Consider the following 27,697-nt stretch of genomic DNA (forward strand, 5'->3'; position numbering starts at 1 on the left):
ATACTTCCTTTGCTCCTCTGTCTTTTCTCCTTTCCTTTGTTGCTCCTCCTGATACATCTGTTCCTGCCCCAATCTGCTCTTTCTTTTATGATCATCTTCCTTTAGTCTCGATTCTTGTTCCCTGTCTTTTCTATCTTGTTCGTCCTGATCTTCATTTTGCCTTACTTCCTTGATGCTTTTCCCATCTAGCTTGGGTAATATCTTTTCTCTCATCCATTCGTTCTGTACGAGCGTTACCTCGTCAGCTTTATCCTTTTATCCTTTCCATCTCTTAATTTCTCGTTCAATCTCTGTCGATATATTCGATCGCTCACTTTTCAGCTCCTTGTCCTGCAAGATCTTAAAGATCTCCTTTTTTCTCTTACTCTCTTCTGAACTATCGTAACTGCTATAAGCAAGCGGTTCGTATATCAGATTACCATACCCTGTCGGTGCTTTCAGTTCCTTTAAAGGATAGAATCCTATTTTTTCTGTATTATCGCTTTTTACTACCAGCGAGGTAAGGGGAGCTGAGGGCTCAACACCTTCCTCTTTACACTGATTAAGCATTCACTCTTCAGGTGGCGGATATTCCCTCTCTTCCTGCTACATTTTCCAGAGCTCTAAAATAGCTAACCTCTTATTTCCCGCATATGCAGCGTGCAAGTATGTGGTCATGTTTTGCAATACCGGTTTTGACAACGATCTCCCTTGTGGCCATGGCATGAACATCTTATCTGACCTGCCTTTCACCCATTCCAGACTATACGGTTTGAGCTTGGGCATGTGTTTTGGCAATGTCTTGCATAAATGCATCAAGGGAGTGCTATCTCCCATTGTGACGAGTCTCAATTGACTGTCAATACTTACCAGAGTTTCATAAAATACCTTTGCTGATTTTTCATTCTTAAAACAATAAATATGAGTGCACTCCAACAAACACTGCTCAAAACCTCTATTTCTCCAGTTTTCTCTGTCTACCTTTGAATTGGTAACAACGTCCCTAGATAGATAATATGACTTCTTGACTTTTTCACAATTCTCACACAACTGTTCGTGTAGCTCCTCAACACCTTAATTCAACACAAATACATAGACAGACAGGCTAGTCAACTCTTCACATAAAAACTGCAGTGATCACCCTTATCCTCTTGCCCCTAGTTGATACACTGACCACAGAGTTTAGATTGTCACCTTATGTGGACCTGTCCTGCACGTAGCCTAGTTTACTCCGATTGGAGTGTGAGACAACCTCTTCTAAACCCACTTGGGTAAGGACTCTTGGGCATTATATGTCTCCCTCTTTACACAATAGTTCCAGTTGCTCCCATTACTTTTGTAACTTTCGTTACTTTCATTACATTTTTAATGATCACAACCCCGTCCCCTTAGTTTGCCATTCCACTCAGTCTACTCACCATTCGCTCGTTTGGCTCGAAGCCCTCGGTATCGTATCCTCCTCCAATCAACCACTTTCACCTTCTGTCTCCAAAGTGCCTGTGGAAACCCGGTAGGGATTTTGTCAAAGAGGGACCCTGCCCACCGTCTCTATTTTCTTGCAAGATTCCTATTTGGCTGCACTCCACAGGAAACCCTGCAATCTTCTGGCTAGATGGTGGAGGATGCCCGATCGTCTGAAGCTCTGGAGTCAACAGGTAGATGTGTCTTTATTCAACCATCCGACATTGCTACCACATGAACCTAGGGGGGTCTATCAGGGCTGGACAGGTTGGCAGCACTTCATGTGGGAAACTAGTGTCCCCTAGTCACCCAAACCCTGTGAATCCTTTGTCACAACCCTATATGCAGTACATAAGGAGGATATTCCATCCATATTGCAGGCAGAGTATGCAGGGCCAGAGAACCATCAAGAGACTACATTTCCCAGCAGGCCGTGTGCTTCACAAGCCTGCCGGGAAGAAAAGACCCACGCGCGAGCCGCGCCTAATGAACTGCGCATGCACGAGCCGCGCCCATGCATCCCCGCTTGCTATTCCGGCTTCAGAGGAGAACGGACGTGTTTCCCAGCGCTCCGCCCAGGGCGAGCCTACGCGGGACATTCCGCCAGCCTGAACTCATCACAGGCCCCGCACCAGCTTTCAGATAAGTGCTCTAGATTTATTCCGCGTGCGGAGAGAAAGACTAACGAAGCGGCTGAAGTCGCGGTGCATGCAGACATAGTATTTTGGCGGTACAGACCGCAACGCATGGCAGAACATTAACCCGCTTACAGAGTGCATATTAGGGGTGACTGAGTGCTAGAACGCTCAAGCAACGTTCCTGGTGAGGCAACCCAAAACATACTTATTCCGATCCTCCTACGGGGCAGGGCAGGAGGAACGTGTGCAGAGCCACGGGTGAAGACAACCCGACTAGAGCACATCAGCGGGTCACGATTGCCCATTGTTTTAGGGAACAAGCATAGTATAAGAACGTTAAATTTGGCCCAGCACACGCTTATTGTTATTTTGGTATTTTCCAGCGGAGCTCGCTACAGAACATTCGGGGACTTCCCGTGCCGTGCTAAACGAGAACACGACTACGATCCGCAGCTAAGTGCAATTCCGGTTCTTTACTAAAGTGTACATTGTCTTGCTTCAAGGTGCTATCTAATGACACTAGATATCTTGTAATTGTGCACGTTAGCACAAGCCTTTTATAACTGCATGAAGGTAATGCAGTGGGGAATAAGGCTCATGCTAACTTTACCCTGGTGAAGTAGATTGTGATTAGAGCTCCAAGCAAAAGCTCCTATGGTGTGCTTTCAAGCTCCACAAAAAAGGCTTCCAATTACCAGGCAAAGGTGTGACTGTGAATAGTATGAGTGGGCGGAGAACACACCACAAGGACAACCAGTGGAGGAGGTAGCAGGAGCTGAGGAGCATCTTTCCCTAATTTCCCCATTCCCATCCATAACCTCTCCCTAATCCTTTTCCCGGTGATCCTACAACCCTATACCCATCCACTCTATGGACCCTAACCCTCTTTCCCTGGCAGGTTGCGGTAGCCTGTGTTTCCTATCAGGTCGAGGTGCCAAGACCTTACGGGGAGGCAGGTGTTCGTGCTGCCTCTGCGCCAGACAAGATTCAAGACGTCTTGACAGAATAGCAAGCCCATGTATATTTAGGCGCCCAGGCGGCATGACCAACCATGGCAGAGGTGGTAGTTTTATTACAGGAGCTCAAACAAGAGCTCGCAGCAACCAGGCAAGAGTACTTAACTCTAGCAGGGCAGGTCCATGCCCTAACAGTCCAAAGTCAAGCCCAGGCAACCCCATTACCCCGTGAACCTCCGACCCCTGTCCAGGTACATGTGTCTAGCGAACCCCCACTTCCATTGGCTGCCCCAGAGCGGTACCAGGGTGACCCTCAAAGGTACAACCAATTCATCATGCAATGCCAGCTACATTTTCTAACTAAACCCATTGTGTTCCAGACAGAACAGGCACGCACTGCCTTTGTAATATTGTACTTAAGTGGGGATGCGGCTTCATGGGCTACACCATTGGTTTGCAAGGATGATGCTCTTTTATATTCTTGGGACGAATTCCTAGAAGAGTTTGGTCGGATTTTTAATCGGCGTTCAGCCTCCCTGCAGAAAGACAGGGAGTTGTTGACTCTTCAACAGGGAAGTAAAGAGCTGGTCACTTATATGACCTTTTTCAATAGATTGGCCGTAGAAACGGACTGGCCTCAAGATAAAAGAATGGCGCTTTCTATCAAGGCCTTCGAGAGGACCTCAAGGATTTGATTGCGCAAGTAGATCCACAACCAAACAATTGCTCTGGTATGATTGACTTAGCATTGCGTTTGGATCAGCGCCAAAGCGACCGGCGTTAGGACAGAAGGAAGTGGGATGCCAAGCCAATGGTACGTTTAGATCAGCAAAAACCCAGTAAACCCTCCGAAAGGAGTGTGGGCTCAGAGGAACCTATGCAGATCGGGACGATACAGGGACCATTGTCCAAGGAGGAGAAGGATAAGAGAAAGCGAGACAAGCTCTGCTTATATTGTGGTAAAGCAGGGCATTTCGTGAGAGAGTGCCCCACAAAGCCAAAAGGAAATCAAGCGGGAAACTCCACCGCTCGCCAGTGAGGGTGGCCCAGGCGAGCTTAGTAGAAGACACCCCAAAGAGCTTGGCTAACACATTTCATAGACAAGCAGCACATGTACTGTTGAAGAGACAGTTGCGTTGGCGGGACAAACAGGTCCCAGTAACACTTATGGTCAATTCGGGTGCTATGGGAAATTTTGTTGATGCGCACTTAGCACAGAGGCTAGGACTTCCACGAGTCAAGAAGAGGCCGGAAGAGGACGTAAAAGCTGTGGACGGATCTCCGTTGTCTTCAGGACCCATCATGCAACAGACACAAGACCTATGGTTGACCTGTGGGGATCATCTGCAAGAGCATTTACGGTTTGATGTCATAGCGGCCCCGCATTTCGGATTCATTCTAGGCTTACCTTGGTTGCGCATGCATATTCCCAAGATAAACGGCTTCAGGTTTAGTCCAATTCTCATCAGGCTATTACGAAAAACACTATTTGGAACCACGTATCACGCAGATTATTGGGAGTACAGACATGGCACTACCCAAAGAGTACACCGAGTTCAGGGATGTCTTAAGTAAAGCCGCGGCAGATACCCTACCGGCACACAGATCTTTCAACTGCCGCATCGATTTGGAAGCAGGAGCTGCGCTGCCATGTAGCAGAATCTACGCACTCACGGAGGCTGAAAGCGAACACCTCAAGACCTATATTGACACCAACCTGGCAAACGGATTTATTAGGCATTCAACTTCGCCGGACTCTTTTCCGTTATTCTTCGTCCCTAAAAAGCCGGGAGATTTACGCACTTGTATAGACTACAGAGCATTAAACCGCATAACTATTAAAAATAGTTACCCGTTACCTCGGATACCGGCATTGCTAGATCAAGTGAGAGGGTCCACGGTATATGCGAAATTGGACTTACGCGGAGCATACCATCTAGTCCGCGTAAAACAAGGAGACGAGTAGAAAACCGTGTTTCGGACCAAATTTGGTCTATATGACTACCAAGTAATGCCGCTTGGACTCTGCAACGCCCCAGCAGCGTTCCAACATTTCCTGGATGAAGTCCTGCAAGGGTACCTAGATGTTTTCACAATCGTATATATCGACGATATATTGATATATTCGCAAAACATAGAGGAACATCGAAAGCATGTACGAGCTGTTTTGCAAAGACTAAGAGAACATCAACTATATGCAAAACTTGAGAAATGTGAGTTCCATCGGTCAACTGTAGAATTTCTAGGGTTTATTCAATCGCCTCAGGGAGTCACCATGGACAAGCGAAAAGTACATGCCATTGTAGATTGGCCATCCCCCAGCTCAGTCAAGGAAATCCAAACCGTATTAGGATTCGTCAATTTTTATAGGCGTTTTATAGATGGTTTTGCTCAAAAGGTGCATCCAATCACTCGCCTTCTCAAGAAAGGAGTGGTATTCCACTGGGACTCAGCAGCTGAGGAAAGTTTTCAGGCACTTAAAAAGGCTTTTATCACAGCTCCGGTACTTTTGCACCCTGATCCTGCTAAACAATTTATCGTAGAGACTAACGCATCAAGTTATGCTATTGGGGCTGTTCTGTCGCAGCGTGATGATCATGGGGAACTACATCCCGTAGCTTATTACTCAAGAACCTTACTACCAGCTGAACAAAATGACATAATTGCAGACCGGGAACTATTGGCAATCAAGACCGCGTTCAGTGAATGGTGGCACTATCTAATGGGAGCTATGCATACCATCACCATCTATACTGATCACCGGAATTTACAATTCCTAAAGTCAGCCAGAGCGTTAAGCCCACGGCAATTAAGATGGGCAATGTACTTTGCTGAATTCGACTTCGTAGTCACATATCGGCCTGGCGCAGACAATAAAAAAGCAGACATCATATCCAGGTATCCAGATTCATCACTGGCTCCGGCAGAAAATCCAATAGAAACAAAACCCATTGTTGACCCAGCACGGATAATAGGAAGTATTGTAGTGGATGATATGTTCCAAGACATCAGAGAGGCTATGACCGCACAAGAAGTAGCACAATGGAAAACACAAAATGCAGACCAAACTGTAAAAGAAGGACTACCATTCTACAAAGATTGTCTTTATCTACCAACTGCCCACCTACGGAAAAAGGTTCTTCGGTGGTGTCATGATTCGACATTTGTAGGGCATCCTGGAGCAACTAAAACACTTGAACTACTTCACAGACATTTCTGGTGGCCTCACATGACCCGAGATGTTCAAGCATACTTAAATCAATGTGAAAATTGTCTACTTAATAAAGCTGATCACCAATGACCCGCAGGTTTGCTTCAACCCTTACCAACACCGCCGAGGTATGGCATACAATTTCATTGGATCTCATCGTTGAACTCCCTGAGAGTTTAGGATTCACGTCTATTTTGGTGGTCATAAACTACTTAACTAAAATGGACAATTCATGCCATGTACAGGCACGCCCTCTGCTAGCAGCCTCACTGAGTTGTTTTTGAGAAATATAGTACGATTCCATGGAATACCTCAAGGAATTATATCAGACAGGGGACCACAATTCACCTCCCACTTCTGGAATGCCTTTTGTAAAGCAGTAGGAATTGAAATGCGTCTGTCTACAAGCTATCACCCCGAAACAAATGGCCAAACCGAATGCCTGAATCAAACATTAGAGCAGTATTTACGATGCATGATACACAGTCAAGGAAAATCTTGGGCTGAGGTAATTTGGCTAGCCGAATTTGCCTATAACAATGCTGTTCACACATCAACTAAGGTAACCCCTTATTATGGCACATATGGATTTCATCCGAGATTTCAACCTGTACCCGAACTTGCTCCAATGGCATCAGCTGTAGAAGAACGAAGGAAACAACTCATTGGTACTTGACAAGTCATACAAGACAACCTGTCCTCATCAAAACAAAGCTCTAAGAAATACGCTGACAAAAAGCGTAGACCGAGTCCATCATACCACATTGGGGACACAGGCTGGCTTTCCATGCGAAATTTACATCTCCAAGGTCCAAGAAAACTCCAACCAAGATTCATTGGCCCATACCCAATAGAGAAGATAACGAGTCCAGTGGCGGTACGTTTAACACTACCAAAACACATGCGCATACATCCCGTATTTCATGTATCCCTACTAAAAGCAGCCCCCCGTCCCTGAAGCCCAAGAGACCCCCACCTCTTATTATTGAAGGCAAACCCGAGTATGAGGTTAAGGCTGTTCTAGACTCACGGGTTAAGCACACTGAGCTTTGGTACCTGATAGATTGGAAAGGGTATGGCCCAGAAGAACAATCCTGGGAACCTGCATCTAACCTGCATGCTCCTCAGCTCCCCCGTCAGTTTCATCGTATGTTCCCTTCTAAACCAGGGCCTGCGAGAGGGAGGGAGAGTACTGTCAGGGCTGGGCAGGTTGGCTGCACTTCATGTGGGAAACTAGTGTCCCCTAGTCACCCAAACCCTGTGAATCCTTTATCACAACCCTATATGCAGTACATAAGGAGGATTTTCCATCCATATTGCAGGCAGAGTATGCAGGGCCAGAGAACCATCAAGAGACTACATTTCCCAGCAGGCTGTGTGCTTCACAAGCCTGCCGGGAAGAAAAGACCCAAGCGCGAGCCACACCCAACGAACTGCGCATGCGCGAACCGTGCCCACGCGTCCCCGCTTGCTATTCCGGCTTCAGAGGAGAATGGACGTGTTTCCCAGCGCTCCGCCCAGGCAAGACTACGCGGGGCATTCCACCCGCCTGAACTCATCACAGACCCCGCACCAGCTTTCAGATAAGTGTTCTAGATTTATTCCGCGTACGGAGAGAAAGACTAACGAAGCGGCTGAAGTCGCGGTGCATGCAGACATAGTATTTTGGCGGTACAGACCACAACGCATGGCAGAACATTAACCCGCTTGCAGAGTGCATATTAGGGGTGACTGAGTGCTAGAACGCTCAAGCAATGTTCCGGGTGAGGCAACACGAAACGTACTTATTCCGATCCTCCTACGGGGCAGGGCAGGATGCACGTGTGCGGAGCCACGGGTGAAGACAACCCGACTCGAGCACATCAGCGGGTCACGATTGCCCATTGTTCTGGGGAACAAGCATAGTATAAGAACGTTAAGTTTGGCCCAGCACACGCTTATTGCTATTTTGGTAGTTTCCAGCAGAGCTCGCTACAGAACATTCGGGGACTTCCCGTGCCATGCTAAAGGAGAACACGACTACGATCTGCAGCTAAGTGCTATTCCGGTTCTTTACTAAAGTATACATTGTCTTGCTTCAAGGTGCTATGTAATGACACTAGATATCTTGTAATTGTGCACGTTAGCACAAGCCTTTTATAACTGCATGAAGGTAATGCAGTGGGGAATAAGGCTCATGCTAACTTTACCCTATTGAAGTAGATTGTGGTTAGAGCTCCAAGCAAAAGCTCCTATGGTGTGGTTTCAAGCTCCACAAAAAAGGCTTCCAATTACTGGGCAAAGGTGTGACTGTGAATAGTATGAGTGGGCGGAGAACACACCACAAGGACAGCCAGTGGAGGAGGCGGCAGGAGCTGAGGAGCATCTTTCCCTAATTTCCCCATTCCCATCCATAACCTTTCCCTAATCCTTTTCCCGGTGATCTTACAACTCTCTACCCATCCACTCTATGGACCCTAACCCTCTTTCCCCGGCGGGTTACGGTAGCCTGTGTTTCCTATCAGGTCCCCTTACGGGGAGGCAGGTGTTCGTGCGGCCTCTGCGCCAGACAAGATTGAAGACGTCTTGACAAGGTCCTTAAATCAGTAACATGTCATGGATGGATGGGATGCAGAATAACTGTTACACCAAATAAGACAGACTCGGGAAGTTGGCAAAAAGTCTTGTCCAACTGTTTTACTATCAATTGTCTAAAACAGGGAGTTACAACGGACATCGACGGACGTTCTCTCATGTTCTATGCAAGCATCTAATAAAAAATCACATTTATATAGCAAAAACGACACCTACGGGGTGCTGTGATACGCTCAAGGGGAACATCTAAGTATACTTTCTATGTAGGGATGGGTTGTGATTGGGTCTCTACAGTCAGGTGGAAAACTTATGCCCACCCCTAGTGCAAGTCATCCTCATCAGTTATTACATACACAGTGTATCATTGGCTCTCAAAATAAAAGGCCCTTCATTATATGGTCCTCTATAATGGGCTGGCATGGTTGTACCCTTCAGGAACATTTGGCTCACTAGCATCACATAAACTGGTACCCCAGGTGTCAGTGGGTGGACTTTGACCATGTCTCCCCAACCAATTAGGCCAACATCTCTCATCGCTCATGCCTTCTGCCATTCAGATTGTCTGTGAACTTGGCTGTGCAAAGTATCCTCACTCCTGGGAATAAAAGGGAGAGTGTAAGCACACGCTATCTCAAGTCCAGAGCAGCATGCCCACCTTCCATTTCTATCCATAGCCAACGTGACAGGAGGCTGCATTCTGGCCTGTTTTGCAGCATTTAATTGTCTTTAATTACATACTTGGCACTCATGGTGTTCTTCCTTTGTACCTTAACACGAGACGATTCAGCGTATTAACGCGTCTGTTCTTTATAGACAGATGAGCAGTTCTTGGCTACTTCATCCTTTTACACCAGGCCAGACAGCACTTCCAGGACTTTCCATGCTTTTAGCTTCATGTTGCTGTGACACAGCCTTCCAATCGATCCTTCTTTCTCCGTGGGTCTGAGCTTACTAAATATGAGACAGCGATGTCCAAAATTCCATATAATGGCGGCAGCGCCTGCAGTCTACTCACTAGGTATAGCTAGCCTTTAAGATCACTTAGTCTACTTGTGTTGCTACATCTGTACAGTTATAAAAACGGCTTGCATTTTCTACAGTGCTCTTCACACGTGCAATCTTAATTCCGCATATGAAAGTTCACTCAATTCTTTATTTTGTCATCAGATTCTACAAGGTCTATGCATTCTCTTTTAAACCACTCTTGTCATTGCATCCCGCTTGCTTCTTTTGATGTCACCACTTCTCTTTCTCTCATCTCCATATTCCTTTGGGGATCTCCTCCAGGAGACTGTCATCTCTACGGGCATACGTCATATAGCGTTTTCTCAATGGATGCCTTTTCTTGAAAGCTCTCCGTGGAATAGGCACCATCACTGGTGTTGTGCGTGTCACGATCTCTGGCTTCCAGCGTATAGGAAGGATAGAGGCGGGTCTTCCTGCAGAGGCATTCAGCTGGTCCTCTACACATGCCGTCCTGTTCCTGTTTCCCTCCCTGCTGCTCCCCCATGCTTTCCTGCTCTGTCTCACTCCCTGCTGCTCCCCCATGCCTCCCTGCTTCTGTTTCACTCCCGGTTACCCCTTCATGCCTTCCTGCTCCTGTTTCACTCCCTGTTACCCCTTCATACCTTCCTTCTCCAGTGTCACTGCCTGCTGCTCCTCCATGCCTTCCTTCTCCAGTGTCACTGCCTGATGCTCCTCCATGCCTTCCTGCTCCTGTTTGACTCTGTGTTGCCCCTCCATGTCTTCCTGCTCTGATTTCACTCCCTGCTGCTCCACCAAGCCTTTCTGCTCCTGCTTCATGTCCTGCTGCTCCTCCATATCTTCCTGCTCCTATTTCACTCCCTGCTGCTTTTCCATGCCTTCCTGATCTTGTTTCCCTCTCTGCTCCTCCTCAATGCATTCCTGTTTCACTTCCTGCTGTTCCTGCATGCCTTCCTTCTCCTGTTTTCTTTCCTGCTGCTCCTCCATGTGTTCCTTTCCGTTTCACTCCCTGCTGCTCCTCCATGCCTTCCTGCTCCTGTTTCATTTCCTGCTGCTATCACATGCCTCCCTTCCCCTGCCTGTGTCATTAACTACTCCTCCTCCATGCCGTCCTTCCCCTGTTTCACTCCATGCTGCTCCTCCATGCCTTCCTGCTGCTGTTTCACTTCCTGATGCACCTCCATGCCTCCTGATCCTGTTTCACGCCCTGATGCCCCTCCATGCCTTCCTGCTCCTGTTTCACTTCCTGCTGCTCCCCCGTGTCTTCCTGCTCCCGTTTCACTTCCTGCTGCTGCTCCTGCATGCATTCCTGCTCCTGTTTCACTTCCTGATGTTCCTCCATGCATTCCTGCTCCTGTTTCACTTCCTGCTGCTCCTCCATGCCTCCTGCTCCTGTTTCACTTCATGCTACTCCTCCATGCCTTCCTGCACCTGTTTCACTCCCTGGTGCCCCTGTGCCATCCTTCCCCTGTTTCACTCCCTGCTGCTCCTCCCTGCCTTCCTGCTCCCCTCCCTGCTGCCCCTCCATGCCCCCCACTCCTGTTTCACTTCCTGCTGCTCCTCCATGCCTTCCCAATCCTGTTTCACTTCATTCTGCGCCTTCATGCCTTCCTGCTCCTGTTTCACTCCCTGGTGTCCCCGTGCCTTCCTGCTCCTGTTTCACTTCCTGCTGTTCCTCCATGCCTTACTGCTCCTGTTTCATTTCCTGCTGCTCCTCCATGCCTTCCTCCCCCTGTTTCGCTCCCTGCTGCTCCTCCATGCTTCCTGCTGCTCCTGTTTCACTCCCTGCTGCTCCTCCATGCCTTCCTTTTCCTCTTTCACTTCTTGCTGCTCCTCCATGCTTTCCTTCTCCTGTTTCCTTTCCTGCTGCTCCTCCACACCTTCCCTCCCCTGTTTCGCTCCCTGCTACTTCTTGTATTTCTGCTCCTGTTTCACTTCCTGCTGCTCCTCAATGCCTTCCTGCTCCCGTTTTATTCTCTGCTGCTCCTCCATGTGTTCCTTCTTCTGTTTCCCTTCCTGCTGCTCCTCCACGCCTTCCTTCCCTAATTCACTTCCTGCTGCTCCTCCCTGCCTTCCTTTATATTTTACTCCCTGCTGCTCCTCAATGCCTTCCTGCTCCCGTTTCACTCCCTGCTGCTCCTCCAGGCCTTCCTTACCCTGTTTCACTCCCTGTTGTTCTTCCATGCATTCCTTCTCCTATTTCACTCCCTGGTGCTCCTCCATACCTGCCTGTTTCCATTCCTACTGCTCCTCCATGCCTTCCCACTCCCGTTTCACTCCTTGCTGCTCCCCCATACCTTGCTGCTCCTGTTTCACTCCCTGCTGCTCTTTCACACCTTCCTTCCCGTGTTTCACTCGGTGCTGCTCCTCCATGCCTTCCTGATCATTGTTCACTCCCTGCTGCTCCTCCATGCTTTCCTGCTCCTGTTTCACTCCCTGCTGCTCCTCCATGCCACCCTGCTCCTGTTTCACTCCCTGTTGCTCCTCCATGCCTTCCTGCTCCTGTTTCACTCCTTGCTGCTCCTCCATGCCTTCCTGCTCCTGTTTCACTTCCTGCTGCTCCTCCATGCCTTCCCGCTGCTGTTTCACTACCTGATGCTCACTCATCCGTTACCGCTCCTGTTTCATTCCCTGCTGCTCCTCAATGCCTTTGTTCTCCTGTTTCACTTCCTGCTGCTCCTCCATGCCTTCCCGCTCCTGTTTCACTTCTTGCTGCTCGTCCATGCCTTCCCGCTCCTGTTTCACTTCCTGCTGCTCGTCCATGCCTTCCCGCTCCTGTTTCACTTCCTGCTGCTCGTCCATGCCTTCCTGCTCCTGTTTCACTTCCTGCTGCTGCTTCATGCCTTCCCGCTCCTGTTTCACTTCCTATTGCTCCTCCATGCCTTCCCGGGAGTTCCCGCTCTTATTTCACTTCCTGCTGCTCCTCCAGGCCTTCCTTACACTGTTTCACTCCCTGCTGCTCCTCCATGCCTTCCTGCTCCGGTTTCACTTCCTGCTGCTGCTTCATGCCTTCCCGCTCCTGTTTCACTTCCTATTTCTCCTCCATGCCTTCCTTCTCCTGTTTCACTTACTGCTGCTCCTTCATGCCTTCCCGCTCCTGTTTCACTTCCCATTGCTCCTCCAGGCCTTCCTGCTACTGTTTCACTTTCTGCTGCTCCTCCGTGCCTTCCTGCTCCAGTTTCACTTCCGGCTGCTCCTCCGTGCCTTCCTGCTCGGGTTCACTTCCTGCTGCTCCTTCACGCCTTACAGCTCCTGTTTCACTCCTTGCTGCTCCTCCAGGCCTTCCTTACCTTGTTTCACTCCCTGCTGTTCCTCCATGCCTTCCAGCTCCTGTTTCACTTCTTGCTGCTCCCCCATACCTTCCTGGTCCTGTTTCACTCCCTGCTGCTCTTTCACACCTCCCTTCCCCTGTTTCACTCGGTGCTGCTCCTCCATGCCTTCCTGATCCTTGTTCACTCCCTGCTGCTCCTCCATGCTTTCCTGCTGCTGTTTCACTCCATGCTGCTCCTCCATGCCTTCCTGCTCCTGTTTCCATTACTGCTGCTCCTCCATGCCTCACCTCCCCTGTTTCACTCCCTGCTGCTCCTATATGCCTTCCTGCTCCTGTTTCACTCATTGCTGCTCCTCCATGCCTTCCCGCTCCTGTTTCACTCCCTGATGCTCCTTCATGCCTTCCCGCTCGTTTCACTTCCTGCTGCTCCTCCATGTCTTCCTGTTCCTGTTTCCCTTCCTGCTGCACCTCCATGCCCTCCTGCTCCCGTTTCACTTTCTGCTGCTCCTCCATGCTTTCCTGCTCCCGTTTCACTTTCTGCTGCTCCTCCATGCTTTCCTGCTCCTGTTTCACTTCATGCTGCGCCTTCATGCCTTTCCACTCCTGTTTCACTTCTTGCTGCTCCTCCATGCCCTCCTGCTCCCGTTTCACTTCCTGCTGCTCCTCCATGCCTTACTGCTCCTGTTTCACTTCCTGCTGCTCCTCCATGCTTTCCTTCTCCTGTTTCACTTCCCGCTGCTCCTCCATGCCGTCCTTCTCCTGTTTCACTTCCTGCTGACCCTCCTGATCATGCCCACCTCATGCTCCGGAGCCGCCTCCTCATCCGAGGAAGAGTTCCCCTTCTTACTGAACACTTTTGGGAATGGGGGCTCCAAGGAATATGTTTTCAGTAGACGTTCTACAAGAAAGGGGTTGTAGCGTGTTTCACTCTTTTTATTTTTGGGATGAGGGAAAGGGATTCTAAAAAGAAAGAATCACAAAGAAAAAGAGTTCTCTTTTTCCCTCTTTTGGGGTGGAAGGAGTAGAGAGGAGTAGAGAGGAGTAGAGAGTGAAGGCAAAGGGAACAACACGAAGCAACCACAAGAGGCTTCACAAAGGACTTTCATAAAGGTTTTATTTTTTGTTTTTGGGGCTAGAGGAAGAAAGGAAAGAGGAGGGAAATAGAGTCCAAAATCAAACGCTCATGAAGGATTTTACAAAGGGTTTGTCGAAGGGGGAGTCAGGTTTTCAGGAACTTCACAATCTCAGTACACAACGCAATGTGGAGGGGAAGAAGTAGCAAAGTGGCACCGATTAAGTGTTGTCACTGGCTGTAGCCCAGGGTCTCCTACTCTCGCCGGTGCATCACACATGTCCAGGATAGCCACCCTGTTGCTGGGGTCCAGGATAGCCACTCTGTTGGTGTGGTCCAGGATAGCCACCATGTTGCTGGGGTCCAGGATAGCCACTCTGTTGCTATGGTCCAGGATAGCCACTCTGTTGCTGTGATCCAGGATAGCCATTCTGTTGCTGTGGTCCAGGATAGCCACCCTGTTGCTGTGGTCCACGATAGCCATTCTGTTGCTGGGATCCAGGATAGCCACTCTGTTGCTATGGTCCAGGATAGCCACTCTGTTGCTGTGATCCAGGATAGCCACGCTCTTGCTGTGGTCCACGATAGCCATTCTGTTGCTGTGGTCCAGGATAGCCACCCTCTTTCTGTGGTCCAGGATAGCCACTCTGTTGCTATGGTCCAGGATAGCCACTCTGTTGCTGTGTTCCAGGATAGCCACTCTGCTGCTGTGGTACGTAGCCACTCTGTTGCTGTGGTCCAGGATAGCCACTCTGTTGCTTTTCTCCAGGATGGCCATTCTGTTGCTGTGGCCCAGGATAGCCACTCTATTGCTCTGGTCCAGAATAGCCATTCTGTTGCTGTGGTCCAGGATAGCCACCCTGTTGCTGGGGTCCAGTATAGCCACTCTGTTGCTGTGGTCCAGGATAGTCACCCCGTTGCTGGGGTCCAACATAGCCACTCTGTTGGTGTGGTCCAGGATAGCCACTCTGTTGCTATGTTCCAGGATAGCAACTCTGTTGCTGTGGTCCAGGATAGCCACTCTGTTGCTGTAGTACATTGCCATTCGGTTGCTGTGGTCCAGGATAGCCACGCTGTTGCTGTGATCCAGGATAGTCACTCTGTTGCTGTGGTCCAGGATAGCCATTCTGTTGCTGTTGTCCAGGACAGCCACGCTGTTGCTGTGCTCCAGGATAGCCACGCTGTTGCTGTAGTCCAGGTTAGCCATGCTGCTGTTGTGGTTCAGGATAGCCATTCTGTTGCTGTGGTCCAGGATAGCCACGCTGTTGCTGTGGTCCAGGATAGCCACGCTGTTGCTGTGGTCCAGGATAGCCACGCTGTTGCTGTGGTCCAGGATAGCCACGCTTTTGCTGTGGTACATAGCCACTCTGTTGCTGTGGTCCTGGATAGCCACTCAGTTGCTGTGGTCCAGGATAGCCACTCTGCTGCTGCGATCCAGGATAGCCACTCTGTTGCTGCAGTCCAGGAGAGCCACTCTGTTGCTGTGGTACATAGCCACTCTGTTGCTGTGTTCCAGGATAGCCACTCTGTTGCTGTGGTCCAGGATAGCCACTCTGTTGCTGTGATCCAGGATAGCCACGCTGTTGCTGTGGTCCAGGATAGCCACCCTGTTGCTCGCGTCCAGGATAGCCACTCTGTTGCTCTAGTACATAGCCACACTGTTGCTGTGGTCCAGGAAAGCCACGCTGTTGCTGTGATCCAGGATAGCCACTCTGTTGCTGTGGTCCAGGATAGCCATTCTGTTGCTGTGGTCCAGAATGGCCACGCTGTTGCTGTGCTCCAGGATAGCCATGCTGTTGCTGTAGTCCAGGACAGCCACGCTGTTGCTGTGGTTCAGGATAGCCATTCTGTTGCTGTGGTCCAGGATAGCCACGCTGTTGCTGTGGTTCAGGATAGCCACGCTGTTGCTGTGGTCCAGGATAGCCAGTCTGTTGCTGTGGTCCAGGATAGCCACTTTGCTGCTGTGATCCAGGATTGCCACTCTGTTGCTGCGGTCCAGGATAGCCACTCTGTTGCTGTGGTACATAGCCACTCTGTTGCCGTGGTCCTGGATAGCCAGTCTGTTGCTGTGGTCCAGGATAGCCCCTTTGCTGCTGCGATCCAGGATTGCCACTCTGTTGCTGCGGTCCAGGATAGCCACTCTGTTGCTGTGGTACATAGCCACTCTGTTGCTGTGTTCCAGGATAGCCACTCTGTTGCTGTGGTGCAGGATAGCCACTCTATTGCTGTGGTCCAGGATATCTACTCTGTTGCTGTGATCCAGGATAGCCACGCTATTGCTGTGGTCCAGGATAGTCACCCTGTTGCTGGCGTCCAGGATAGCCACTCTGTTGCTGTGGTACATAGCCACGCTATTGCTGTGGTCCAGGATAGCCACGCTTTTGCTGTGGTGCATAGCCACTCTGTTGCTGTGGTCCTGGATAGCCACTCAGTTGCTGTGGTCCCGGATAGCCACTCTGCTGCTGTGATCCAGGATAGCCACTCTGTTGCTGTGGTCCAGGATAGCCACTCTGTTGCTGTGGTACATAGCCACGCTGTTGCTGTGGTCCAGGATAGCCACGCTGTTGCTGTGGTGCAGGATAGCCACCCTGTTCCTGTGGTCTAGGATAGCAACTCTGTTCCTGTGGTCTAGGATAGCCTCTCTGTTGCTGTGATCCAGGATAGCCATTCTGTTGCTGTGGTCCAGGATAGCCACCCTGTTGCTGTGGTCCACGATAGCCATTCTGTTTCTGGGATCCAGGATAGCCACTCTGTTGCTATGGTCCAGGATAGCCACTCTGTTGCTGTGATCCAGGATAGCCACGCTGTTGCTGTGGTCCACGATAGCCATTCTGTTGCTGTGGTCCAGGATAGCCACCCTCTTTCTGTGGTTCAGGATAGCCACTCTGTTGCTATGGTCCAGGATAGCCACTCTGTTGCTGTGTTCCAGGATAGCCACTCTGCTGCTGTGGTACATAGCCACTCTGTTGCTGTGGTCCAGGATAGCCACTCTGTTGCTTTTCTCCAGGATAGCCATTCTGTTGCTGTGGCCCAGGATAGCCACTCTATTGCTCTGGTCCAGGATAGCCATTCTGTTGCTGTGGTCCAGGATAGCCACCCTGTTGCTGGGATCCAGTATAGCCACTCTGTTGCTGTGGTCCAGGATAGTCACCCCGTTGCTGGGGTCCAACATAGCCACTCTGTTGGTGTGGTCCAGGATAGCCACTCTGTTGCTATGTTCCAGGATAGCAACTCTGTTGCTGTGGTCCAGGATAGCTTCTCTGTTGCTGTAGTACATAGCCATTCGGTTGCTGTGGTCCAGGATAGCCACGCTGTTGCTGTGATCCAGAATAGTCACTCTGTTGCTGTGGTCCAGGATAGCCATTCTGTTGCTGTGGTCCAGGACAGCCACGCTGTTGCTGTGCTCCAGGATAGCCACGCTGTTGCTGTAGTCCAGGTTAGCCATGCTGTTGTTGTGGTTCAGGATAGCCATTCTGTTGCTGTGGTCCAGGATAGCCACGCTGTTGCTGTGGTCCAGGATAGCCACGCTGTTGTTGTGGTCCAGGATAGCCACGCTTTTGCTGTGGTACATAGCCCCTCTGTTGCTGTGGTCCTGGATAGCCACTCAGTTGCTGTGGTCCAGGATAGCCACTCTGTTGCTGCAGTCCAGGAGAGTCACTCTGTTGCTGCAGTCCAGGAGAGCCACTCTGTTGCTGTGGTATATAGCCACTCTGTTGCTGTGTTCCAGGATAGCCACTCTGTTGCTGTAGTCCAGGATAGCCACTCTGTTGCTGTGATCCAGGATAGCCACGCTGGTGCTGTGGTCCAGGATAGCCACCCTGTTGCTCGCATCTAGGATAGCCACTCTGTTGCTCTGGTACATAGCCACACTGTTGCTGTGGTCCAGGATAGCCACGCTGTTGCTGTGAACCAGGATAGCCACTCTGTTGCTGTGGTCCAGGATAGCCATTCTGTTGCTGTGGTCCAGAATGGCCACGCTGTTGCTGTGCTCCAGGATAGCCACGCTGTTGCTGTAGTCCAGGATAGCCACGATGTGGCTGTGGTTCAGGATAGCCATTTTGTTGGTGTGGTCCAGGATAGCCACGCTGTTGCTGTGGTTTAGGATAGCCACGCTGTTGCTGTGGTCCAGGAGAGCCAGTCTGTTGCTGTGGTCCAGGATAGCCACTTTGCTGCTGCGATCCAGGATTGCCACTCTGTTGCTGCGGTCCAGGATAGCCACTGTGTTGCTGTGGTACATAGCCACTCTGTTGCCGTGGTCCTGGATAGCCAGTCTGTTGCTGTGGTCGAGGATAGCCACTTTGCTGCTGCGATCCAGGATTGCCACTCTGTTGCTGCGGTCCAGGATAGCCACTCTGTTGCTGTGGTACATAGCCACTCTGTTGCTGTGTTCCAGGATAGCCACTCTGTTGCTGTGGTTCAGGATAGCCACTCTGTTGCTGTGGTCCAGGATAGCTACTCTGTTGCTGTGATCCAGGATAGCCACTCTGTTGCTGTGGTCCTGGATAGCCACTCAGTTGCTGTGGTCCAGGATAGCCACTCTGCTGCTGCGATCCAGGATAGCCACTCTGTTGCTGCAGTCCAGGAGAGCCACTCTGTTGCTGTGGTACATAGCCACTCTGTTGCTGTGTTCCAGGATAGCCACTCTGTTGCTGTGGTCCAGGATAGCCACTCTGTTGCTGTGATCCAGGATAGCCACGCTGTTGCTGTGGTCCAGGATAGCCACCCTGTTGCTCGCGTCCAGGATAGCCACTCTGTTGCTCTGGTACATAGCCACACTGTTGCTGTGGTCCAGGATAGCCACGCTGTTGCTGTGATCCAGGATAGCCACTCTGTTGCTGTGGTCCAGGATAGCCATTCTGTTGCTGTGGTCCAGAATGGCCACGCTGTTGCTGTGCTCCAGGATAGCCATGCTGTTGCTGTAGTCCAGGATAGCCACGCTGTTGCTGTGGTTCAGGATAGCCATTCTGTTGCTGTGGTCCAGGATAGCCACGCTGTTGCTGTGGTTCAGGATAGCCACGCTGTTGCTGTGGTCCAGGATAGCCAGTCTGTTGCTGTGGTCCAGGATAGCCACTTTGCTGCTGTGATCCAGGATTGCCACTCTGTTGCTGCGGTCCAGGATAGCCACTCTGTTGCTGTGGTACATAGCCACTCTGTTGCCGTGGTCCTGGATAGCCAGTCTGTTGCTGTGGTCCAGGATAGCCCCTTTGCTGCTGCGATCCAGGATTGCCACTCTGTTGCTGCGGTCCAGGATAGCCACTCTGTTGCTGTGGTACATAGCCACTCTGTTGCTGTGTTCCAGGATAGCCACTCTGTTGCTGTGGTGCAGGATAGCCACTCTATTGCTGTGGTCCAGGATAGCTACTCTGTTGCTGTGATCCAGGATAGCCACGCTATTGCTGTGGTCCAGGATAGTCACCCTGTTGCTGGCGTCCAGGATAGCCACTCTGTTGCTGTGGTACATAGCCACGCTATTGCTGTGGTCCAGGATAGCCACGCTTTTGCTGTGGTGCATAGCCACTCTGTTGCTGTGGTCCTGGATAGCCACTCAGTTGCTGTGGTCCCGGATAGCCACTCTGCTGCTGTGATCCAGGATAGCCACTCTGTTGCTGTGGTCCAGGATAGCCACTCTGTTGCTGTGGTACATAGCCACGCTGTTGCTGTGGTCCAGGATAGCCACGCTGTTGCTGTGGTGCAGGATAGCCACCCTGTTCCTGTGGTCTAGGATAGCAACTCTGTTCCTGTGGTCTAGGATAGCCTCTCTGTTGCTGTGATCCAGGATAGCCATTCTGTTGCTGTGGTCCAGGATAGCCACCCTGTTGCTGTGGTCCACGATAGCCATTCTGTTTCTGGGATCCAGGATAGCCACTCTGTTGCTATGGTCCAGGATAGCCACTCTGTTGCTGTGATCCAGGATAGTCACGCTGTTGCTGTGGTCCACGATAGCCATTCTGTTGCTGTGGTCCAGGATAGCCACCCTCTTTCTGTGGTCCAGGATAGCCACTCTGTTGCTATGGTCCAGGATAGCCACTCTGTTGCTGTGTTCCAGGATAGCCACTCTGCTGCTGTGGTACATAGCCACTCTGTTGCTGTGGTCCAGGATAGCCACTCTGTTTCTTTTCTCCAGGATAGCCATTCTGTTGCTGTGGCCCAGGATAGCCACTCTATTGCTCTGGTCCAGGATAGCCATTCTGTTGCTGTGGTCCAGGATAGCCACCCTGTTGCTGGGATCCAGTATAGCCACTCTGTTGCTGTGGTCCAGGATAGTCACCCCGTTGCTGGGGTCCAACATAGCCACTCTGTTGGTGTGGTCCAGGATAGCCACTCTGTTGCTATGTTCCAGGATAGCAACTCTGTTGCTGTGGTCCAGGATAGCTTCTCTGTTGCTGTAGTACATAGCCATTCGGTTGCTGTGGTCCAGGATAGCCACGCTGTTGCTGTGATCCAGAATAGTCACCCTGTTGCTGTGGTCCAGGATAGCCATTCTGTTGCTGTGGTCCAGGACAGCCACGCTGTTGCTGTGCTCCAGGATAGCCACGCTGTTGCTGTAGTCCAGGTTAGCCATGCTGTTGTTGTGGTTCAGGATAGCCATTCTGTTGCTGTGGTCCAGGATAGCCACGCTGTTGCTGTGGTCCAGGATAGCCACGCTGTTGTTGTGGTCCAGGATAGCCACGCTTTTGCTGTGGTACATAGCCACTCTGTTGCTGTGGTCCTGGATAGCCACTCAGTTGCTGTGGTCCAGGATAGCCACTCTGTTGCTGCAGTCCAGGAGAGCCACTCTGTTGCTGCAGTCCAGGAGAGCCACTCTGTTGCTGTGGTACATAGCCACTCTGTTGCTGTGTTCCAGGATAGCCACTCTGTTGCTGTAGTCTAGGATAGCCACTCTGTTGCTGTGATCCAGGATAGCCACGCTGGTGCTGTGGTCCAGGATAGCCACCCTGTTGCTCGCATCTAGGATAGCCACTCTGTTGCTCTGGTACATAGCCACACTGTTGCTGTGGTCCAGGATAGCCACGCTGTTGCTGTGATCCAGGATAGCCACTCTGTTGCTGTGGTCCAGGATAGCCATTCTGTTGCTGTGGTGCAGAATGGCCACGCTGTTGCTGTGCTCCAGGATAGCCACGCTGTTGCTGTAGTCCAGGATAGCCACGATGTGGCTGTGGTTCAGGATAGCCATTTTGTTGGTGTGGTCCAGGATAGCCACGCTGTTGCTGTGGTTCAGGATAGCCACGCTGTTGCTGTGGTCCAGGAGAGCCAGTCTGTTGCTGTGGTCCAGGATAGCCACTTTGCTGCTGCGATCCAGGATTGCCACTCTGTTGCTGCGGTCCAGGATAGCCACTGTGTTGCTGTGGTACATAGCCACTCTGTTGCCGTGGTCCTGGATAGCCAGTCTGTTGCTGTGGTCCAGGATAGCCACTTTGCTGCTGCGATCCAGGATTGCCACTCAGTTGCTGCGGTCCAGGATAGCCACTCTGTTGCTGTGGTACATAGCCACTCTGTTGCTGTGTTCCAGAATAGCCACTCTGTTGCTGTGGTTCAGGATAGCCACTCTGTTGCTGTGGTCCAGGATAGCTACTCTGTTGCTGTGATCCAGGATAGCCACGCTGTTGCTGTGGTCCAGGATAGTCACCCTGTTGCTGGCGTCCAGGATAGCCACTCTGTTGCTGTGGTACATAGCCATGCTATTGCTGTGGTCCAGGATAGCCACGCTTTTGCTGTGGTACATAGCCACTCTGTTGCTGTGGTCCTGGATAGCCACTCAGTTGCTGTGGTCCCGGATAGCCACTCTGCTGCTGTGATCCAGGATAGCCACTCTGTTGCTGCGGTCCAGGATAGCCACTCTGTTGCTGTGGTACATAGCCACGCTGTTGCTGTGGTCCAGGATAGCCACGCTGTTGCTGAGGTGCAGGATAGCCACCCTGTTCCTGTGGTCTAGGATAGCAACTCTGTTCCTGTGGTCTAGGATAGCCTCTCTGTTGCTGTGGTCCAGGACAGCCACTCTGTTGCTGTGGTCCAGGATAGCCACGCTGTTGCTGTGATCCAGGATAGCCACTCTGTTGCTGTGGTCCAGGATAGCCAATCTGTTGCTGTGGTACATAGCCACTCTGTTGCTGTGGCCCTAGGTAGCCACTCAGTTGCTTCGGTCCAGGATAGCCACTCTGCTGCTGTGATCCAGGATAGCCATTGTGTTGCTGTGGTCCAGGATAGCCACTCTGTTGCTGTAATACATAGCCACTCTGTTGCTGTGTTCCAGGATAGCCACTCTGCTGCTGCGATCCAGGATTGCCACTCTGTTGCTGCGGTCCAGGATAGCCACTCTGTTGCTGTGGTACATAGCGACTCTGTTGCTGTGTTCCAGGATAGCCACTCTGTTGCTGTGGTGCAGGATAGCCACTCTGTTGCTGTGGTACATAGCCACACTGTTGCTGTGGTCCAGGATAGCCACGCTTTTGCTGTGGTACATAGCCACTCTGTTGCTGTGGTCCTGGATAGCCACTCAGTTGCTGTGGTCCAGAATAGCCACTCTGTTGCTGTGGTACATAGCCAGACTGTTGCTCTGGTCCGGGATAGCCATGCTGTTGCTGTGGTCCAGGATAGCCACCCTGTTCCTGTGGTCTAGGATAGCCTCTCTGTTGCTGTGGTCCAGGATAGCCACTCTGTTGTTGTGATCCAGGATAACCACGCTGTTGCTGTGGTCCAGGAGAGCCACACATTTGCTATGGTCCAGGATAGCCACTCTGTTCCTGTGGTCCAGGATAGCCTTCCTGTTGCTGTGGTCCAGGATAGCCATGCTGTTGCTGTGTTCCAGGATAGCCTCTCTGTTGCTGTGGTCCAGGATAGCCAAGCTGTTTCTGTGGTCCATGGTAGCCACTCTGATCCTGTAGTCTAGGATAGCCTCTCTGTTGCTGTGGTCCTGGATTGCCACGCTGTTGCTGTGGTCCAGGATAGTCACTCTGTTGCTGTGGTCCAGGATAGCCATGCTGTTTCTGTGGTCCAGGATAGCCACTCTGTTCCTGTTGTCTAGGATAGCTTCTCTGTTACTGTGATCCAGGATAGCCATTCTGTTGCTGTGGTCCAGGATAGCCACTTTGTTGCTGCGGTACATAGCGACTCTGTTGCTGTGGTCCAGGATAGCCACGCTGTTGTTGTGGTCCACAATAGCCACTCTGATCCTGTAGTCTAGGATAGCCTCTCTGTTGCTGTGGTCCTGGATTGCCACGCTGTTGCTGTGGTCCAGGATAGTCACTCTGTTGCTGTGGTCCAGGATAGCCATGCTGTTTCTGTGGTCCAGGATAGCCACTTTGTTCCTGTTGTCTAGGATAGCTTCTCTGTTACTGTGATCCAGGATAGCCATTCTGTTGCTGTGGTCCAGGATAGCCACTTTGTTGCTGCGGTACATAGCGACTCTGTTGCTGTGATCCAGGATAGCCACGCTGGTGCTGTGGTCCAGGATAGCCACCCTGTTGCTCGCATCTAGGATAGCCACTCTGTTGCTCTGGTACATAGCCACACTGTTGCTGTGGTCCAGGATAGCCACGCTGTTGCTGTGATCCAGGATAGCCACTCTGTTGCTGTGGTCCAGGATAGCCATTCTGTTGCTGTGGTGCAGAATGGCCACGCTGTTGCTGTGCTCCAGGATAGCCACGCTGTTGCTGTAGTCCAGGATAGCCACGATGTGGCTGTGGTTCAGGATAGCCATTTTGTTGGTGTGGTCCAGGATAGCCACGCTGTTGCTGTGGTTCAGGATAGCCACGCTGTTGCTGTGGTCCAGGAGAGCCAGTCTGTTGCTGTGGTCCAGGATAGCCACTTTGCTGCTGCGATCCAGGATTGCCACTCTGTTGCTGCGGTCCAGGATAGCCACTGTGTTGCTGTGGTACATAGCCACTCTGTTGCCGTGGTCCTGGATAGCCAGTCTGTTGCTGTGGTCCAGGATAGCCACTTTGCTGCTGCGATCCAGGATTGCCACTCAGTTGCTGCGGTCCAGGATAGCCACTCTGTTGCTGTGGTACATAGCCACTCTGTTGCTGTGTTCCAGAATAGCCACTCTGTTGCTGTGGTTCAGGATAGCCACTCTGTTGCTGTGGTCCAGGATAGCTACTCTGTTGCTGTGATCCAGGATAGCCACGCTGTTGCTGTGGTCCAGGATAGTCACCCTGTTGCTGGCGTCCAGGATAGCCACTCTGTTGCTGTGGTACATAGCCATGCTATTGCTGTGGTCCAGGATAGCCACGCTTTTGCTGTGGTACATAGCCACTCTGTTGCTGTGGTCCTGGATAGCCACTCAGTTGCTGTGGTCCCGGATAGCCACTCTGCTGCTGTGATCCAGGATAGCCACTCTGTTGCTGCGGTCCAGGATAGCCACTCTGTTGCTGTGGTACATAGCCACGCTGTTGCTGTGGTCCAGGATAGCCACGCTGTTGCTGAGGTGCAGGATAGCCACCCTGTTCCTGTGGTCTAGGATAGCAACTCTGTTCCTGTGGTCTAGGATAGCCTCTCTGTTGCTGTGGTCCAGGACAGCCACTCTGTTGCTGTGGTCCAGGATAGCCACGCTGTTGCTGTGATCCAGGATAGCCACTCTGTTGCTGTGGTCCAGGATAGCCAATCTGTTGCTGTGGTACATAGCCACTCTGTTGCTGTGGCCCTAGGTAGCCACTCAGTTGCTTCGGTCCAGGATAGCCACTCTGCTGCTGTGATCCAGGATAGCCATTGTGTTGCTGTGGTCCAGGATAGCCACTCTGTTGCTGTAATACATAGCCACTCTGTTGCTGTGTTCCAGGATAGCCACTCTGCTGCTGCGATCCAGGATTGCCACTCTGTTGCTGCGGTCCAGGATAGCCACTCTGTTGCTGTGGTACATAGCGACTCTGTTGCTGTGTTCCAGGATAGCCACTCTGTTGCTGTGGTGCAGGATAGCCACTCTGTTGCTGTGGTACATAGCCACACTGTTGCTGTGGTCCAGGATAGCCACGCTTTTGCTGTGGTACATAGCCACTCTGTTGCTGTGGTCCTGGATAGCCACTCAGTTGCTGTGGTCCAGAATAGCCACTCTGTTGCTGTGGTACATAGCCAGACTGTTGCTCTGGTCCGGGATAGCCATGCTGTTGCTGTGGTCCAGGATAGCCACCCTGTTCCTGTGGTCTAGGATAGCCTCTCTGTTGCTGTGGTCCAGGATAGCCACTCTGTTGTTGTGATCCAGGATAACCACGCTGTTGCTGTGGTCCAGGAGAGCCACACATTTGCTATGGTCCAGGATAGCCACTCTGTTCCTGTGGTCCAGGATAGCCTTCCTGTTGCTGTGGTCCAGGATAGCCATGCTGTTGCTGTGTTCCAGGATAGCCTCTCTGTTGCTGTGGTCCAGGATAGCCAAGCTGTTTCTGTGGTCCATGGTAGCCACTCTGATCCTGTAGTCTAGGATAGCCTCTCTGTTGCTGTGGTCCTGGATTGCCACGCTGTTGCTGTGGTCCAGGATAGTCACTCTGTTGCTGTGGTCCAGGATAGCCATGCTGTTTCTGTGGTCCAGGATAGCCACTCTGTTCCTGTTGTCTAGGATAGCTTCTCTGTTACTGTGATCCAGGATAGCCATTCTGTTGCTGTGGTCCAGGATAGCCACTTTGTTGCTGCGGTACATAGCGACTCTGTTGCTGTGGTCCAGGATAGCCACGCTGTTGTTGTGGTCCACAATAGCCACTCTGATCCTGTAGTCTAGGATAGCCTCTCTGTTGCTGTGGTCCTGGATAGCCACACTGTTGCTGTGGTCCAGATAGCCACTCTGTTGCTGTGGTCCAGGATAGCCACGCTGTTGCTGTGGTCCAGGATAGCCACTCTGTTCCTGTGGTCTACGATAGCTTCTGTGTTGCTGTGGTCCAGGATAGCCATTCTGTTGCTGTGGTCCAGGATAGCCACTCTGTTGCTGTGGTACAGAGCCACTCTGTTGCTGTGGTCCAGGATAGCAACGCTGTTGCTGTGGTCCAGGATAGCCCTTCTGTTGCTGTGATCCAGGAAAGCCACTCTGATGCTGTGGTACAGAGCCACTCTGTTGCTGTGGTCCGGGGTAGCCACTCTGTTGCTGTGGTCCAGGATAGCCACTCTGTTCCTGTGGTCTAGGATAGCCTGTCTGTTGCTGTGGTCCAGGATAGCCACTGGTTTGCTGTGGTCCAGGATAGCCATGCTGTTGCTGTGATCCAGGATAGCCACTCTGTTGCTGTGGTTCAGCATAGCCACTCTGTTGCTGTGGTACATAGCCAATCTGTTGCTGTGGTCCTGGGTAGCCACTCAGTTGCTGTGTTCCAGGATAGCCACTCTGTTGCTATGGTCCAGGATAGCCACTCTGTTGCTGTGGTACATAGCCACTCTGTTGCTGTGTTCCAGGATAGCCACTCTGTTGCTGTGGTCCAGGATAGCCACTCTGTTGCTGTGATCCAAGAAAGCCATGCTGTTGCTGTGGTCCAGGATAGCCACCCTGTTGCTGGGGTCCAGGATAGCCACTCTGTTGCTGTGGTCCAGGATAGCCATGCTGTTGCTGTGGTCCAGGATAGCCACTCTCTTGCTGTGATCCAGGATAGCCATGCTGTTGCTGTGGTCCAGGATAGCCACTCTGTTGCTGTGGTCCAGGATAGCCACTCTGTTGCTGTGATCCAGGATAGCCATGCTGTTGCTGTGGTCCAGGATAGCCACTCTGTTGCTGTGGTCCAGGATAGCCTCTCTGTTGCTGTGTTCCAGGATAGTCACTCTGTTCCTGTGGTCCAGGATAGCCTCTCTGTTGCTATGGTCCAGGATAGCCACTCTGTTGCTGTGGTACATAGCCACTCTGTTGCTGTGGTCCAGGATAGCCACTCTGTTGCTATGGTCCAGGATAGCCACTCTGTTGCTGTGATCCAGGATAGCCATGCTGTTGCTGTGGTCCAGGATAGCCACTCTGTTGCTGTGGTCCAGGATAGCCTCTCTGTTGCTGTGTTCCAGGATAGCCACTCTGTTCCTGTGGTCCAGGATAGCCTCTATGTTGCTGTGGTCCAGGATAGCCACTCTGTTGCTGTGGTACATAGCCACTCTGTTGCTGTGGTCCAGGATAGCCACGCTGTTGCTGTGGTCGAGGATAGCCACTTTGCTGCTGCGATCCAGGATTGCCACTCTGTTGCTGCGGTCCAGGATAGCCACTCTGTTGCTGTGGTACATAGCCACTCTGTTGCTGTGTTCCAGGATAGCCACTCTGTTGCTGTGGTTCAGGATAGCCACTCTGTTGCTGTGGTCCAGGATAGCTACTCTGTTGCTGTGATCCAGGATAGCCACTCTGTTGCTGTGGTCCTGGATAGCCACTCAGTTGCTGTGGTCCAGGATAGCCACTCTGCTGCTGCGATCCAGGATAGCCACTCTGTTGCTGCAGTCCAGGAGAGCCACTCTGTTGCTGTGGTACATAGCCACTCTGTTGCTGTGTTCCAGGATAGCCACTCTGTTGCTGTGGTCCAGGATAGCCACTCTGTTGCTGTGATCCAGGATAGCCACACTGTTGCTGTGGTCCAGGATAGCCACCCTGTTGCTCGCGTCCAGGATAGCCAC

General features: G+C 51.4%; 1 protein-coding gene across 1 annotated transcript; it reads right to left on the reverse strand.

Annotated features, from left to right (window-relative positions):
* Positions 1–23,475: 23,475 nt before the first annotated feature.
* Positions 23,476–26,944, reverse strand: LOC138487254 (collagen alpha-1(I) chain-like). Its single transcript, XM_069613884.1, has 4 exons — positions 26,549–26,944; positions 25,404–26,450; positions 24,391–25,356; positions 23,476–24,330 (listed from the first exon to the last, which is right to left on the reverse strand). Exons 1-4 carry the CDS (start codon positions 26,942–26,944, stop codon positions 23,476–23,478), a joined length of 3,264 nt encoding a protein of 1,087 aa, XP_069469985.1.
* Positions 26,945–27,697: the final 753 nt, after the last annotated feature.

The sequence above is a fragment of the Ambystoma mexicanum genome, chromosome 9, assembly GCF_040938575.1.
Source record: "Ambystoma mexicanum isolate Mex_15411 chromosome 9, UKY_AmexF1_1, whole genome shotgun sequence".
Lineage (NCBI taxonomy): Eukaryota > Metazoa > Chordata > Amphibia > Caudata > Ambystomatidae > Ambystoma > Ambystoma mexicanum.